Source organism: Manis pentadactyla, chromosome 11 (genome assembly GCF_030020395.1).
Source record: "Manis pentadactyla isolate mManPen7 chromosome 11, mManPen7.hap1, whole genome shotgun sequence".
Lineage (NCBI taxonomy): Eukaryota > Metazoa > Chordata > Mammalia > Pholidota > Manidae > Manis > Manis pentadactyla.
This window is the reverse complement of record NC_080029.1, coordinates 64226743-64244204: the sequence shown is the minus strand read 5'-3', so window position 1 is coordinate 64244204 and position 17462 is coordinate 64226743. Positions and strand designations below refer to the sequence as shown.

The following is a 17462-nucleotide window of genomic DNA, read 5'->3' as shown; positions in this document are numbered from 1 at the left end:
CTGTTCTTGTGCCAATACCAAATTGTCTTGATTACTGTGGCTTTGTAGTAGAGCTTGAAGTTGGGGAGCGAGATCCCCTCCCCCTTTATTCTTCCTTCTCAAGATTGCTTTGGCTATTCGGGGTCTTTGGTGTTTCCATATGAATTTTTGAACTATTTGTTCCAGTTCATTGAAGAATGCTGTTGGTAATTTGACAGGGCTTGCATCAAACCTGTATATTGCTTTGGGCAGGATGGCCATTTTGACGATATTAATTCTTCCTAGCCAGGAGCATGGGATGAGTTTCCATTTGTTAGTGTCCTCTTTAATTTCTCTTAAGAGTGTCTTGTAGTTTTCAGGGTATAGGTCTTTCACTTCCTTGGTTAGGTTTATTCCTAGGTATTTTATTCTTTTTGATGCTATTGTGAATGGAATTGTTTTCCTGATTTGTCTTTATATTAGTTCATTGTTGGTGTACAGGAAAGTCACAGATTTCTGTGTGTTAATTTTGTATCCTGCAACTTTGCAGAATTCTGATATTAGTTCTAGTAGTTTTGGAGTGGAGTCTTTAGGGCTTTTTATGTACAATATCATGTCATTTGCAAATAGTGACTGTTTGACTTCTTCTTTACCCATCTAGATTCCTTGTATTTCTTTGTTTTGTCTGATTGCCGTTGCTAGTACCTCCAGTACTATGTTGCATAACAGTGGGGAGAGTGGGCATCCCTGTCTTGTTCCCGATCTCAGAGGAAAAGCTTTCAGCCTCTCACTGTTCAGTATGATGTTAGCTGTGGGTTTATCATAGATGGCCTTTATTATGTTGAGGTACTTGCCCTCTATGCCCATTTTGTTGAGGTTTTTATCATGAACGGATGTTGAATTTTGTCAAATGCTTTCTCAGCATCTATGGAGATGATCATGTGGTTTTTGTCCTTCTTTTTGTTGATGTGGTGGATGATGTTGATGGATTTTCAAATGTTGTACCATCCTAGCATCCCTGGGATGAATCCCACTTGGTCATGGTGTATGATCCTTTTGATGTGTTTTTGAATTTGGTTTGCTAATATTTTATTGGGTATTTTTGCATCTACGTTCATCAGGGATATTGGTCTGTAGTTTTCTTTTTTGGTGGGGTCTTTGCCTGGTTTTGGTATTAGGGTGATGTTGTCTTCATAGAATGGGTTTGGGAGTATTCCCTCCGCTTCTATTTTTTGGTAAACTTTAAGGAGAATGGGTATTGTCTTCTCTGTATGTCTGATAAAATTCTGAAGTAAATCCATCTGGCCCGGGGATTTTGTTCTTGGGTAGTTTTTTGATTACTGCTTCAATTTCGTTGCTGGTAATTGGTCTGTTTAGATTTCCTGTTTCTTTCTGGGTCAGTCTTGGAAGGTGGTATTTTTCTAGGAAGTTGTCCATTTCTCCTAGGTTTTCCAGCTTGTTAGCATATAGGTTTTCATAGTATTCTCTAATAATTCTTTGTATTTCTGTGGGGTCCATTGTGATATTTCCTTTCTTGTTTCTGATTCTGTTGATGTGTGTTGACTCTCTTTTTCTCTTAATAAGTCTGGCTAGAGGCTTATCTATTTCGTTTATTTTCTCGAAGAACCAGCTCTTGGTTTCATTGATTTTTTTCTATTGTTTTATTCTTCTCAATTTTATTTATTTCTTCTCTGATCTTTATTATATCCCTCCGTCTGCTGACCTTAGGCCTCATTTGTTCTTCTTTTTTCCAATTTCGATAATTGTGACATTAGACTACTCATTTGGGATTGTTCTTCCTTCTTTAAATATGCCTGGATTGCTATATACTTTCCTCTTAAGACTGCTTTTGCTGCATCCCACAGAAGTTGGGGCTTAGTGTTGTTGTTGTAATTTGTTTCCATATATTGCTGGATCTCCATTTTAATTTGGTCGTTGATCCATTGATTATTTAGGAGCATGTTGTTAAGCCTCCATGTGTTTGTGAGCCTTTTTGCATTGTTTGTACAATGTATTTCTAGTTTTATACCTTTGTGGTCTGAAAAGTTGGTTGGTAGGATTTCAATCTTTTGGAATTTATTGAGGCTCTTTTTGTGACCTACTATGTGGTCTATTCTGGAGAATGTTCCATGTGCACTTGAGAAGAATGTGTATCCTTTTGCTTTTGGATGTAGAGTTCTATAGATGTCTGTTAGGTCCATCTGTTCTAGTGTGTTGTTCAGTGCCTCTGTGTCCTTACTTATTTTCTGTCTGGTGGATCTGTCCTTTGGAGTGAGTGGTGTGTTAACGTCTCCCAAAAGGAATGCATTGCATTCTGTTTCCTCCTTTAATTCTGTTAGTATTTGTTTCACATATATTGGTGCCCCTGTATCAGGTGCATATATGTTTATAATGGTTATATCCTCTTGTTGGACTGAGCCCTTTATCATTATGTAGTGTCCTTCTTTATCTCTTGTTACTTTCTTTGTTTTGAAATCTATTTTGTCTGATACTAGTATTGGAACACCTGCTTTTTTCTCCCTATTTGCATGAAATATCTTTCTCCATCCCTTGACTTTTAATCTGTGCATGTCTTTGGGTTTGAGGTGAGTCTCTTGTAAGCAGCATATAAATGGGTCTTGCTTTTTTTATCCATTCTGTTACTCTATGTCTTTTGATTGGTGCCTTCAGTCCATTTACATTTAGGGTGATAATTGAAAGATGTACTTAAACTGCCATTGCAGGCTTTAGATTCGTGGTTACCAAAGGTTCAAGGTTAGCTTCTTTATTACCTTACTGTCTAACTTAACTCACTTATTGAGCTATTATAAACGCAATCTGATGATTATTTCTCTCCCTTTTTATTCCTCCTCCTCCATTCTTCATATGTTGGGTGTTTTGTTCTGTGCTCTTTTTAGGAGTGCTCCCATCTAGAGCAGTCCCTCTAAAATACCCTGTAGAGGTGTTTTGTGGGAGGCAAATTCCCTCAACTTTTGCCTGTCTGGGAATTGTTTAATCCCTCCTTCATATTTAAATGATAATCTTGCAGGACAAAGTATCCTTGGTTCATGGCCCTTCTGTTTCATTGTGTTAAATATATCATGCCGTTCTCTTCTGGCCTATAAGGTTTCTGTTGAGAAGTCTGATGACAGCCTGATGGGTTGTCCTTTGTAGGTGACCTTTTCTCTCTCTCTCGCTGCCCTTAATACTCTGTCCTTGTCCTTGATCTTTGCCATTTTAATTATTATGTGTCTTGGTGTTGTCCTCTTTGGGTCCCTTCTGTTGGGAGTTCTGTGTACTTCCGTAGTCTGAGCAACAATTTCCTCCCCCAGTTTGGGTAAGTTCTCAGCAATTATTTCTTCAAAGGCACTTGCTATCCCTTTTTCTCTCTTCTTCTGGTACCCCTATAATGCGGATATTGTTCCTTTTGGGTTGGTCACACAGTTCTCTTAATACTGTTGCATTCTTGGAGATCCTTTTATCTCTCTCTGTGTCAGCTTCTATGTGTTCCTGTTCTCTGGTTTCTATTCCATCAGTGGCCTCTTGCATCTTATCCATTCTGCTTATAAATCCTTCCAGAGATTGTTTCACTTCTGTAATCTCCCTCTGGAGTTCATCCATTAGCTCTTGTATATTTCTCTGCAGCTCTGTCAGCATGTTTATGATTTTTATTTTGAATTCTTTTTCAGGAAGACTGGTTAGGTCTATCTCCTTTTCAGGTGTTGACTCTGTGATTTTGGTCTGTCTCAGATTCTGCCTTTTCATGGCGATAGAGATAGTTTGCGGAGCTGGGGCAAGTCACGGCTGGGAGAACGTCCCTTCTTGTTGGTTTTTGGCCTTCCTCTCCTGGAAGAACAGCGACCTCTAGCGGCTTGTGCTGGGCAGCTGCGTGCAGACGGGGCTTCTGATTCTTGCCTGGCTGGTATATGGAGTTTAGCTCGGCTGTTGCTGTGGGCGTGGTCTTCCTCGGGCTGCTGCTTCAATATGGCGGAGCCACATTGGTGGGGAAACGGCCGGGAGGCTGTTTATCTCCATGAGGGGCCTCCGAGCCGCCCTGCTGCCCAGGGGGTTAGGGTGCCCAGAGTTCCCCGGGATTCCCAGCTGCTGGGCCAAGTGTCCCGGGACGCCTCTATCCAGCTGTGGGGTCCCTGTCCCTTTAAGACTTTCAAAAAGCACTCGCTTTTCTTTGTTCCTGGGGCAACGGCTGCAGGGACCCGCTCACAGGTCTTACTGTCCTGTTTCCCTAGTATCCAGCACCCCACGCACACACTGTGTCTGCACTCCTGGTGCGGATGGCTGGGGCTGGCTATTTAGCAGTCCTGGGCTCCCTCTCCCTCCCTGCTTTGACTACTCTCCTCCTGCTGGGAGCTGGGGTGAGGGGTGCTTGGGTTCTGCCCGGCCGCGGCTTGTATCTTACCCCTTCGCGAGGTGCTGGTTTCTTGCAGGTGTGGATGTAGTCTGGCTGTTGTCCTGTGTCTTCTGGTCTCTCTTTTAGGGAGAGTTGTATTTGTTGTATTTTCAAAAATATATGTGGTTTTGGGAGATTTCTGCTGCTCTACTCATGCTGCCGTCTTGGCTCCTAGCCTTCTCATACTATTTTTATTTTATTTTTGTATTTAGCTTGTAGACCCTGGAGTTAAAGCATGGACACCCACTAAAGGAAAACAAAATGTGATCATGTTTGTTGGATTGCAAGGGAGTGGTAAAACAACAACATGTTCAAAGGTAAATTATACTTAATTTTTTAAAAAGTCCTGGAGAAGATATGTTTGTATAAATCAAATTTTATGTTAAAGCCAGGTATTCTAGTACTGTTGTTCTACAGTTTTGTTACTTGATGTACCTATTATGTTTTAGTAATAGCTTTCTATAGGGTAAGAAGAAAGAATCCCATCGTCTCTCTGATGACTGCTTAAACTCTTTAGGAAATTTGCTGTATTCAAAAATTAATAATACTATTTTTAGGGGAATGTGAGAAGTTTTACTTTACTCCTTAAGTAAATAACAAGGCTAACAACAAAATTATGTGTATATTAATTTGTATTTATTGATGTGTTTTTGTGATCTTCCTTTTCCAGTTAGCATATTTTTACCAGAGGAAAGGTTGGAAGACCTGTTTAATATGTGCAGACACATTCAGAGCAGGTAGTATATTGAAATTTGAAAACTGTTTTCTGTAATTTTTATTCTCAAGTTTGAGGACTCATTAACAACTCTATCTCATAGGGGCTTTTGACCAACTAAAACAGAATGCTACCAAAGCAAGAATTCCTTTCTATGGAAGGTGGGTTTATATTTTTTATTTTGATATTCATATGCCTCATCTAGTCTGTCTTTTATTTTATCTGTCTTGTTATTTTAATATACACTATAAGCTTAAATCTTTTCTGAAATGAAATGGGGGTATAATTGTTATCTTTTATTATTATGACTCTTCTGATCCAACCTATTATAATTTATAACAGGTTATTTATAATAAACTACAATAAGTTTATTTTATAATTCTGCGTGTATTTATCATCCTGCCTTGCATGCTTTCTGACTTTCTTCTGCTTCTCTTCTGTTGTTTCTTCTGTCTGAAGCATTCCTTGATGAAACACACACTAGCAAATTCCATACTGTCTGTTTCTTTAATACATCACTTTAAAAAGTTAGTGTTTGATCATCCTAAAATGGCTTATAATCGGTAGTTATCTCAGAGATTCTGATCATTGCTCTCCTTCATTTGATACAGCAGTTCAGTTAGGTTGTTTATGTTAGAATGGGGTTAATTAAAAGAATCAAGTCTAGAATTGCATTTAAAGGATTTATTTTAGGGACTAGCATTTTTCTTAACATTATTAATGTAAGTGGTGTATTACACTCTCAGGAAGAAAGTTTAAAGAAGCCAGTATTTGAGGTAATGAAATGAATATCATTTTGTTAGTCATTGCCTTGTACTTTTTGGATGTGCCAAAAACCTAGTGAACTTTGGCTGTTATGTTCTTTATTTAAAATATTTTTCTTTTAGTGTCTTTTTTTTTTATATAATGCTAACAGGTAAATTAAAGAATAATGTTAGGGACTGTATTTTTAGGATAAGAACTGTTTATAATATAGATTTAAAAATCAAGGGATAATGAATTCTTTTATCTTTAGGGTTCACACTGCAAATGCTTTCATTTAGTTGATAATTACTTGAGCTATCAGCCAAAGCTAGAACACAAATTATTAAACAGTATTATTAATACCACTTATTAAATGATCTCTCCTTTGCTCATGTAAACTTAAAAAAACATATTGCATATATATGGAGTAACCTGTTAGTGATCATTGTTTCCTCTGGGAGGGATGAAAGGAATGGGACTGGGGAAGAACTTAAACTTATTTATCTCCAAGTGGAATTTTCATATTAGCATTTTTTGGGGGGGGGCAGTAGATACAGGCCTGTTATATTATCATTATTCCTTAAAAAAAAACCCTACACTATTTTAATTAAGAGTGTTAAAGAAAAAGTAAAAGCACTAAGTGTCACTTTCCAGTTAATAGTTTTTAGAATGTCCATTTGTGCTTTTTTCAGTGTCTATACAAACATAGATAATTTAAAATTGAAATGGAATCTTAGAGTGCTTTGTACCTTGATTGTTGTGGTAGAGAATATGTGGATTGCATAAATTTGTCAAAACTCATCAAAATGAACACTTAAAATAGTACATTTTATTGTTTGTAAATATGCCACTGTAGTGTTGATTTTAAAAATGGGCTCCTATGACAGTATAGTTACTACTTTTGGGAGGAGAAAGGTGCTGGTTATATTGTTTCTTGATCTGGGTGTGTTTGTGAAAATTCAATGAGTTTATAATTTCTGCAACTTTTCTATATGTATGTCATTTCATTAAAATGTTTACTAAACAAATGGGATTCTAATAATTCTGGAATAGACAATGTACTGTTTAAGTTAATTCTTTTTTATGACATTATTGTATTCCATTGTATGCATGTATATGATTAATTCCCTTATGAACATCTTTGTTCATAAGTTCCATAAAGAAAAATCTCCCTAACACTTTGATTAATTAAAACCAATTAATTTAGAGGAAAACTGACACTTTTAGTATATTTGTATAGTTCCATATAGGACCCTATTGTATGTCTTTTATGTTAAAAAAATGTATGTCCTGAAGTATAATAGTTTTATTCATTTAACTCTCACACATACTAAGTGTATTCCTGATTTTTTGTTGTTAATTTAGGGAAGAAACTTTTTTTTAATCTATATGTCTTTTCATTTGACAATATTGATCTGTATAGAAAGTTGCCATTAGTGTTAAGAATGCAAATTAAAATGCAATCTCCTATCTTGATTGTCAAGTTGAAAAGATTTTTGAGTATTGTGAAAATATAATGAAATAGAAATGATATCGAACTTTTATGGAGGACATTTTCCTTTTAGAAACCAAAAGCCTAAATGGTCAGACCATTTGATCCCTGATTCAACTTATATGAGTGTATCATAACAATTTCAGAGAAACAACATAATGTACTACTATTCATACTGATTTTATTTTTAATACCAGGAAATGGGAAAAACCATAAATGGCCAATAGGGCATTTATTTAATACATGATTGCATAGCCATCTTATGGAGTGCTTTATAACCTAAAAGTCATGTTTTATAAGAATATTTAATGGTTTTATGAAATGCTTAACAAAAGGGTGTTAAGTGGAAAAGCATGTGTGAAGCACTGTGTAACACAAATTCAGTTATTAAAGGAAATATAAAAAGAATTGATGGAAACAACTTATTCAGAAAAGACATGCTGCAGAATCATTGGATTCCTAATTGGAAAACTAGGTACTGCTTAATGCTGCTCTAGAAGAAGATTGCTAAATTTAATATTTATTAGATTTTATTCTTCTAAATTGAAATTGTGACCCTTATGTTTTTAGAATAGATTAAAGATACACTAACAATCTCCAGATTATTAGTATTTTGGAAGTTTTGCTAAGTGGTTGTTAAACGATTTGTCCATGTTAAATAGCTATACAGAAATGGATCCTGTTATTATTGCCTCTGAAGGAGTAGAGAAATTCAAAAATGAAAATTTTGAAATTATTATTGTTGATACAAGTGGCCGCCATAAACAAGAAGATTCTTTGTTTGAAGAAATGCTTCAAGTTGCTAATGCTATAGTAAGTAGCTTTCAATTTAATAACATTATGAGGAATTTGGTTAATATAATTATAAACCCTGATTGAGTTTATGATCCATACAAGTTATTTTTTGCCTGTAAGATAGATTATAAGTAGTTTATTTCTACTTGGGTGTCCATATCTATATGATAAGGACTTACTGTTCTCTACATTAAATATGAAATTTACATAAGTATAAAAAAATTCCTTTCACTTAATCATTTTATTAGTATTATAAGACAAAAAGAAAATTAAGAATTTACCTTTAATAGCTGTTGAATTTCCTTTCTGTAAATTATTTAAATTGAAAACATTTTCTTTAGATGAATTTTGAAAATTTTTCAAAGTGAAGCATTTAAAAATCTTAATCATCTCATAGTGTATCTTTAAAATTGTGATGTAAATAATGTGGGGAGAAGAGGCAGTTTATAGATAATGTGTAGCACCTATTATGAACACATGTTTTGCCATTGGGGTATTGGCAATAATTCTTTGGTTAATAGTTAATGCTAGTAAGTTCTTTTTTTTAGCTATGGCATTATTTTGAGCTGAGCTAAGGGAAATAGTCACATCTCTATTTTATTCATTTTGGTTTCAGTGCATTTTCTTCAACTTTTTATTTTTCTCTGGTTTACTTATGCTATTCCTTTTGCTTATAATGTGATTCCTCCAAATCTTTGCACAACTTTTCCTTTTAATTAAGGCTCATAAGTTATCTCCAAAGAGGCCTTCCCTGACTACCACACCTAAAGAAGCTTCCCACATCCCAAAACTCATATTTCCTATACCATTTTAACTGTTGTACATCTGAAACGTTTATTTGCCTATTTATTATGTTCCCTCTGACTAGAGTGTAATTCCCACGAAGACAAGGATTTTCTTATTCATCTCTTTGTCTCAAGACCTAAATGGTGCCTGGTACATAGTATTCCCTCAATAAATATTGATTGATTGGATAAATATTTATTTATAATAGTTTTCTATAGCTTCTAATGATGAGGTAAGTTTAAGAAAAGTAAAAATATGTATCTTATCTATTTAAATTTTCTAGCAACCTGATAACATTGTTTATGTGATGGATGCCTCCATTGGGCAGGCTTGTGAAGCCCAGGCTAAAGCTTTTAAAGATAAAGTAGATGTAGCTTCAGTAATAGTGACAAAACTCGATGGCCATGCAAAAGGAGGTGGTGCACTCAGTGCGTAAGTATCATTGATACTCTTGTCCTGTGTCGTGGGCTTATGTGTGTGTTTCTGCTTTCTTATTGATCATTTAAAATATATTCCAGTGGATCTAATATGGTCCATAAAACAGAAACAGAATTTTGGAGTCTTTCTGATAGACTTCTATTTTAATTAGTGAAAAAAACTTGAGCTATATGCTTTTATCTACTTAGCTTTGAAATCTCTGGAAATTTGTTTTTCCTTTTGAGGTTATTTCCTGTTTTTCTTTATAGAGTTGCTGCTACAAAAAGTCCGATTATTTTCATTGGTACAGGGGAACATATAGATGACTTTGAACCTTTCAAAACACAGCCTTTCATCAGCAAACTTCTTGGTATGTACACTGGTGGAGATATAGAAACATCTCCAAGAAATAACATGTATTTTTATTGTTAGGACATATTCAGATTTTAATCCAACCCTCTCACCAACATCAGGAATATCATTTCCTTCTATGATTTGTCTTCCTCACCTGTGAAATAGGGGTGTGCTTATCTGCATCCTGTGGTTAGAGTGATAAAATGGAAGGTTCTTTGGAAAAGTTTCAGAGCACAATACAACAGTGATTGTATTAATAACAATTGGCAAAGGGATTTAAACTCATATAATGTCTCCAGGTATTAAAGAGCATGGAATTTGGAATTAAACCCTGGGCCAGAGCTGCTGCTTTTAACCTCTGAGCCTTCAGTTTTCTCACCTGTAAAGTGTAGTAGGGGTGCCTGACCTGCCTATCTTACAGGGTTATCATGTATGTGCATATATTTTGTATAATGTAAAGTAGGGTATACTATTAGTTGTTCATTTTTCTTTTCTGTCTTACAGGTATGGGTGACATTGAAGGACTGATAGATAAAGTCAATGAGTTGAAGTTGGATGACAATGAAGCACTAATAGAGAAGTTGAAACATGGTATATGAGTAACAAAAAGCATTTGATCTCAGATATCTTCCCTTGATTTATCTTTGATAAAGCTACTATTAATTTGTTTGAAATGATAAATCTATTATTAAAGCCAATTTTCAAATGATTTTTTTTTTTTGGTGATGTATGTGCAAATCATTTTACATTTCAGACATCTGAGCAATTGTAGAATTGAGCATTTTTCTTTTCTGTTGTAAACCAGATTGCCTTAAGGTTGAAACTGAAGCTTTTCTTTGGTTCCTTGTAGAAAAAGGAACAATTCTTTCTGCTCGTTAGACAGGTGTCCTCCCCTCTTCTAGCCAGACTAACTCCTACTTATACTTCAGGTTTCTCCTTAAATGTCCTTCTTCAGGGACATTTTACCTGATCCCTAGACTAAGGTAGAACACTGCTATATACTTCCATTGTACACTGTAATTGTATTATTCATCACAATTATTTGATGTCTGTCTTCAGGTGAAGGTAGGTTTCATAGCTGTGTTTCTCATCTTCTATGTTCATAGTACCTAGTACAGTTTCTGGGCACTTAGTACTAGGTCTTTAGTAAATATTTGTTGAATGAATGAATCTGTCCTTCATTGCCTAATTCTTTTCCCCCTGCCTTCCTCTTTCTTAAATAGTCCTAACACTGCTTCCATTACCACACTAGACTGGGGAATGTATTCCTAATCAGTCTACTTTCTGATTCCTCTAAGTCTCCCTTCATGTCTGCATTTTGCTTCTGCTCCTAAATTCTACTCATTTTTGAGGTTACCACTGGCCTTCTAATTTCCAAATACAGTGACCTTTTTTTTCATTCCCAGTATTTAACAGTGTTATTTGCCTTTTCTAATTTTAGACTTTTCACTTGGGTTCCATGACAGTGGATTTTTTATATTATCATAGTTTTAACTGTCATTTCTATAAAATGGTGAAATATGTATTTCAGCCTTAACCTTCTGTGCTACTCTTTAATTCTGCATTTTTAGCTGCCTGCTATAACATTTCTTTTGAAATACTATACGATTTCACATTTAGAATGCCTAAAAGCAAGTATCTTTTCCATTTATATTTTAGAATGTAAGTAGAAAATACTCTTTCCTTATTGTCTTGTTCCTTTTTTTTTTGAAGTTTATTTACATATAATAAAATGCTCAGATCTAAAGGATATCATTCCATCAATTTTGACAAATGCATAATAACACACATACCATGAGGAAACATTTCTATTACTTAACAAAGTTTGTTTATTCCTCTTCCCAGTAAATATTTCATATCATAGGAATCCTAGAGTATGGCCCTTTTTCCCCACCTGGATTCTTTGATTCAGCATATTTTTGACATTCATCTATGTAATTGTACTTACCTGTAGCTTATTCTTTTGTTGCTGAGTAGTAGTCCATCCACAGTCTATTTTTCCTGTTCACAGACAGTTAAGCTAAGAAATTACAAATAATCTTAAAAGTGTTTTTGTCATTTTACATTCTCACAAGCAACATATGAGAATTGTCTTCCCCACATCTCTTTAACTTCTGGTGTTGTCAGTCTTTTTAATTTTAGTCATCCTAGTGGGTATAGTTTATGTGCCTTATTTTCAAGTTCCTGTGTATATGTTTAGTCTATTTTCTCTGATAGAATGCAAGTTTCTCTAGGATAGACTTTGCCCATCTGTATCTTCTCCACTGCATTTACCCTATGATCTTGCACACAGTAATTTCTCAGGGAATATTTATTGATTGGATATTTTGTAAGAGTGCTTTAAGAATGAGCCCATGATTAAGGAAAAGATTAGTTTTATTGAATGGAAGTGTATGTTCGCTAATATATTGGAATCATTTATATTGTATTTCAGGTCAGTTTACGTTGCGAGACATGTATGAACAATTTCAAAATATCATGAAAATGGGCCCCTTCAGTCAGATCTTGGTTAGTTATCCTACAGTCTTTTTTTCTATCTTCTATTGTTTTTTGTTAAAATTTCTAAGAATAGATTCATTTGCTTTAATTATTTTTACTCTTTGGGTAAAAATAGATACTTAAAAAAATTAGTGTCAATATTAAAGCCAGTAGTTAAATGTGAATATTCTGAACAATTAAACTCAAGCTATTATTGATTTTGTTTAAATATATTTGTTTTAGGGGATGATCCCTGGTTTTGGAACAGATTTTATGAGCAAAGGAAATGAACAGGAGTCAATGGCAAGGCTGAAGAAATTAATGACAATAATGGATAGTATGAATGATCAAGGTAAGATGGCAGATTAGTTAACTTGGAGGACAATGTTCTGAATATTGGCAAGTTGAGATTTTCACTGTGTTCTTGTGGACAAGAGATAGCTAGTTTTTGTAGTGTTAATTTTTTATGACTCAAGTGTTTAAAAGGTCTTATAAGCCAGAGTATCTTTAAAAAATAGTTACATGAAGAATGCAACTGATTTTTGTGTTTACTTGGGCAAAGATTTTATAGCCCACTAAATTATTTCACCAGTTAAAAACTGCAATATTCCTATAGAACGTTATATACCCTGAAACTCAGGGGTTCAGTCTTATCAGAAGTACACTGCTCTGTCTCTGTAATCCTATTTTACCACTATCTCCTATACTTCCATGGCCTTTATGCGATCCTCAGCCTATTAGCATCTCTGATCCCATGACCCTTTTATCTTTTTCCCAGTTTTTTAGCACCTTTATCATTCAAACCAACAGTTAACGCCAGACATTTATTCTTTTTCAGGCCGCCTGCTGGACTACTTGCTCTCTGACCTCATTTACAAAGAAATATAGACTTTTAGCATTGAATTCCCTTAACCTTTGGCTGACTTACCTAAAGAACTGTTATGGCCACAAACCATTCTTTAAGCTTTTTCAAGGGTCTGCCTCCATCAGTGAAAATCCTTTCCTGTATCTTTAGTCTCTCTGTACACACTGACTTTTTCTCCATCAACACATAAGCATTCTTAAATTCACATTTTCTGGGCTTTACTTCTCCCTCATGTTTTTACTCTATCTCTCATTCAGTGAAGCTTCTTAACAGTTTGTCTTCTCAAACCACTGAAATCTGACTTCTGTTACCACCATTACTCTGAAGTAGGTCATACAAAGATCTCTAATAATCTTCTACTGGTCTACATCAGTGGATTAGTTTATCTTGGCTCTCTCTCCATTTGAGCTCTTGGGAGAAATATACGTATTTTCTGAATTTTATTTTATAGTGAAGATGTGGCTTAAAAGCTGCATTTTTGAAATGGTTTTAGAGGTTTTAATGGACTATAAATTTATTGTGAGATACTTTGATCTTTTTGTATTGCATTGGAAATTAAACATTACCTGGATTTCAGTTTACTTCTGGGCTATATGCTTAGAAGGCATAGACAAATTAGAAGATGTATTTAGGAATCAGGATGATAAATGGGGTTTGAAGTCATATGATAGGAGGAACAGTCAAAGGAGTTGGATGTTTGTTACCTAGAGAAAATTCACAGTAGTCATGGTGGCTCTCGAATATTTGAAAGCCTTGTTCTTTGTGTCTGGCAAGGAGACATCTATGCAAATAGGAAGAAGTGCCAGGCAAACACATTTCATTTTAATATGTGAAAAGATTTTCCATAATTACAGGTTACAGCATAGATCGCCTTATGTTAGATAGTAAGTCATATCTCCTGGGGATGTTAAGACTGAGGTCAGATGACTACTTATTGAGGGATGTTGTAGAGAGGATGCAGATATAGTTGAAAATTTGACCAAAGTCCATCCTGTCCCTGAGATTTTATGCATCTAAAGCAGAAGTATACTTCATATTCTAAGAGTTACCAAAACACTATGGGGAATTAACTCCTTTAGAAAATATTGAAGTACTAGTAGTAATTGCTTGATTATATGAAATATAATTGTTATTATATTCTGTTGATTGTAATATAATCTGTTGATTATAGATAGAACCTACCTACTTCTGCTTGCTTATATGCCTGAATTTTATGATTTAAAGGTTAATAGTTACTTACAGCCAATGTGAGCACTTTTGTTCTTTTTTGAAATACACCTTATACCTCTGGCATATGCTCTAAAGAGCAGTTGGATATGAATTATGGGAAGGGTGGACATGGGTTTCAGAGGTTTTTAGAATGTTCTATTTTACTTAAACTATAGGATGAGTACATACATATTTTATTGTTTTTATAGCTTATGAATATTAATAAATATTCTTTTGAATATGTTCTGTGTTTAATTTTTAAAAATCAAATGCAAACATGGCAGATGACAACAATCTTTGTTAAAGCTGGTAGTGGCATGATCATTATATTTGTTTTCTGTGTGTAAGGTATTTGCACATAACTGCTTTGATAATGAATGTTGATTGTATATAAATAAGTGTAAGTAATTGACCCTTGCCTACAGAACTTGACAGTACTGATGGTGCCAAGGTTTTTAGTAAGCAACCAGGAAGAATCCAAAGAGTAGCAAGAGGATCAGGTGTGTCAACTAGAGATGTTCAAGAACTTTTAACACAATACACCAAATTTGCGCAGATGGTAAAAAAGATGGGAGGTATCAAAGGACTTTTCAAAGGTAAGAAAAATAACAAGCTCATCATTAGTTAACACACTGAAAGAAAGAAGTTGAGAAACTAACAATTAAAGCTCAGGAGTACTGCCAATACTGGAAAATATTTTGCTACATTTCATGTTATACTTGATACTTCTGGGTTTTTATAATGCAATCTGAGATTTATCTGTTTTCAGATTCTAGGTAATAGAGACTAATATTTTTTGAAAGAGCAAACTTAATAATCTTATTTTTATGAAGATGTATATTACAGGAAACTCAGAATATAAGAAAGTGTAAGAAAAATTTAAAACACCCATCACCTTTATTCCCCAGACAATGCCATGGGTCCTTCTGGAAATAATATTTGATGTAACTTATGTTTTCATCTGATACATCGTGACTATTTTTCAATGTTGTCAAATGTTCTTCAAAATGTAACTTTTAATCACTGAATATGGTTATGCATGTATCTTTATTTAGCAAGTTGCCTCTTTGTTGGATGTGTAGGCTGATTCATCTGCTTCTGTATCAGTAACAGTTATCCAATCAGTTTCTGTGTCGTCTTCCATGAGGCCAGAGATTTTGTCTGTTTTGATCAGAAACATAGTGATGCTGAATAAATTTTGTAGTAATTTAGTGTTTCCAGTTTAATGGTCAAGTGTTTTTTCAATATGTTTTTTAGAGTACTACTCAAGTTTAACATTTCTTTGTACATATACTAGTTTGAATTTCCTTTATGAGTCACCTCTTTGGTTCCTTATCCATCATTTTTTTCTGTTATTGCTTTATAGTAATTTGAAAGTCTGTTGCTAATGTGTGCAAATACTTTCCCTGGTTTTTTTCATTAGCCTTTTGTTTTTATTTATATTTTTTAATGAAGAGAAGTTTTCATTTTTAATGTAGCTAAGCTGATTTGTCTTTTCATTTGATTTATGTTCATAAAATTCTTCCCCATGTTGAAACCACATTAGTCACCTGTATTTTCTCCTACTTGTTTCAGTTTTATTTTTTAGGTTTTACATTTTATCCCATTTGGAATTTATTTTGCTATATATTGTGTAAGGTAAAACATTAATGTTTCCAAAGAATCAGCTGTCCCAGGCCTTTCTTAATTTTTTTTCTGTATTATAAACACTATTAAATTTATTATTTCAAAAAATGTTGATTAGATAAACTCCAAAGATAAACAATACCACTAATTAGCTTTCTAAAAAGGATAAATATTTACAGAAGTTTTTATTACCTTTTGTCATTGACACTTTTTAAAATTTTCTTTGCTTGCTATATCCTAATTTCTTTTTTCTGATAAGGGAGAAAAGTTAGACATGTCTCAAATTGGTTATAATTCCTAATATAATATGCTATTTCAGATAGTGATTCATAAACATACTATGTCAGTTTAAAATCCTCCCCAGATAAGCCTGATTATTCTTGATAGAACTACTGCAGATGCATTAGTCAGTTTTATCTGAGCGTTAATACTCAATAAAGCACAACCAAGATGAAATGGGCAGTGGATATGGTACACACAGTTGTCACACCAAATTCTTAATATTCTTTAAAATTTTAAGTCCTCAGAAACAAACTTATGACAAATCACCAATGAAAAGAGAATTCACATCTTACAGAGATGTATTAATCATGAAAGTTCTTTTCAGATTTTAATAAAAACATAACTTCTCTTTCATAGTCCTTAATTTGTATAAATTATTCAGATTAGCCAGGTTTGATGTTCATTTTTATAAATGCCTCTGAGAAGTATCAGAATTAAAGGTCCTTTATATAATATAATTTTGCTAAAGCAGTTCTACTTATTGTCATTACATCAATGATCTCTTTTGCTTCTTGTCTCTTAAGACCACAGCAACTGTTCTCCCAAGGATGCTCTTTGCTGTTCTGCCCCAGAGTGCATCTTTCATTGTTTGCCTTTTTTTACTGTGGAGTTTTGACTAGTGTATGGAGATTCATTTGATAAATTGAGTTGCATAATTTGTCTATTATCTGAAGCTTCTCATTATAACAGATAGACTCAAATCTTAATTATACACAGATCTTCACATTCATTCTTTGATATTCATTTACTAGCAATCCAGTTTCTCTCCCAGTTAACCCATATCTGTAAACTCAATTTTTGCTCATCATTCTTCCATATCACTATTAAAGTTGTTACAGCTTACTGTTAATGACCACTAGATACAGTTTTGCTTATAGTGGCTCATTCACAGGTATAACTCAAAGTATTAACAAAAATCATGGCCCTTAAGAAAATCCCTTAAGTGTCTCTTAATAGAGAATTTTACTTGTTCTTTCTCAAAAATATGTATATAATTGAAATAAAAACTGAAGGGAATATGTACAAATAGAAACAATTAATGTTAGGTTGATAAGAACATAGGTAATGTTTTTCTTTTTATTTGCTCAATTCATGAAACTTTCTATGATACCTTGATTATATTACATTCTATATTGACTCAAAACCCTTTTTTTTTTTCAGGTGGTGACATGTCTAAGAATGTGAGCCAGTCACAGATGGCAAAATTGAATCAACAAATGGCCAAAATGATGGATCCAAGAGTTCTCCATCACATGGGTAAATACAAATTGTTGCCAGTTGCTAATACACAGCTTAATTTATAGGGGTTGAGTTTTAATAAGCCTTCTGTTGTGATGTTAATGAAAATCTGTCC

General features: G+C 34.1%; 1 protein-coding gene across 3 annotated transcripts in view; it reads left to right on the top strand.

Annotated features, from left to right (window-relative positions):
• LOC118910320 (signal recognition particle subunit SRP54) overlaps positions 1-17462 on the top strand; it is a 91590-nt gene that overhangs the window by 17566 nt on the left and 56562 nt on the right. For all 3 annotated transcript variants that reach the window (XM_057488497.1, XM_036881374.2, XM_036881373.2), the window contains 11 exons: positions 4558-4662; positions 5016-5082; positions 5164-5221; positions 7959-8109; positions 9161-9309; positions 9564-9664; positions 10153-10239; positions 12083-12156; positions 12370-12478; positions 14626-14796; positions 17270-17365. In XM_057488497.1, coding sequence (XP_057344480.1) covers positions 4558-4662; positions 5016-5082; positions 5164-5221; positions 7959-8109; positions 9161-9309; positions 9564-9664; positions 10153-10239; positions 12083-12156; positions 12370-12478; positions 14626-14796; positions 17270-17365 — 1168 coding nt within the window. The remainder of the gene's footprint in view (positions 1-4557; positions 4663-5015; positions 5083-5163; positions 5222-7958; positions 8110-9160; positions 9310-9563; positions 9665-10152; positions 10240-12082; positions 12157-12369; positions 12479-14625; positions 14797-17269; positions 17366-17462) is intronic.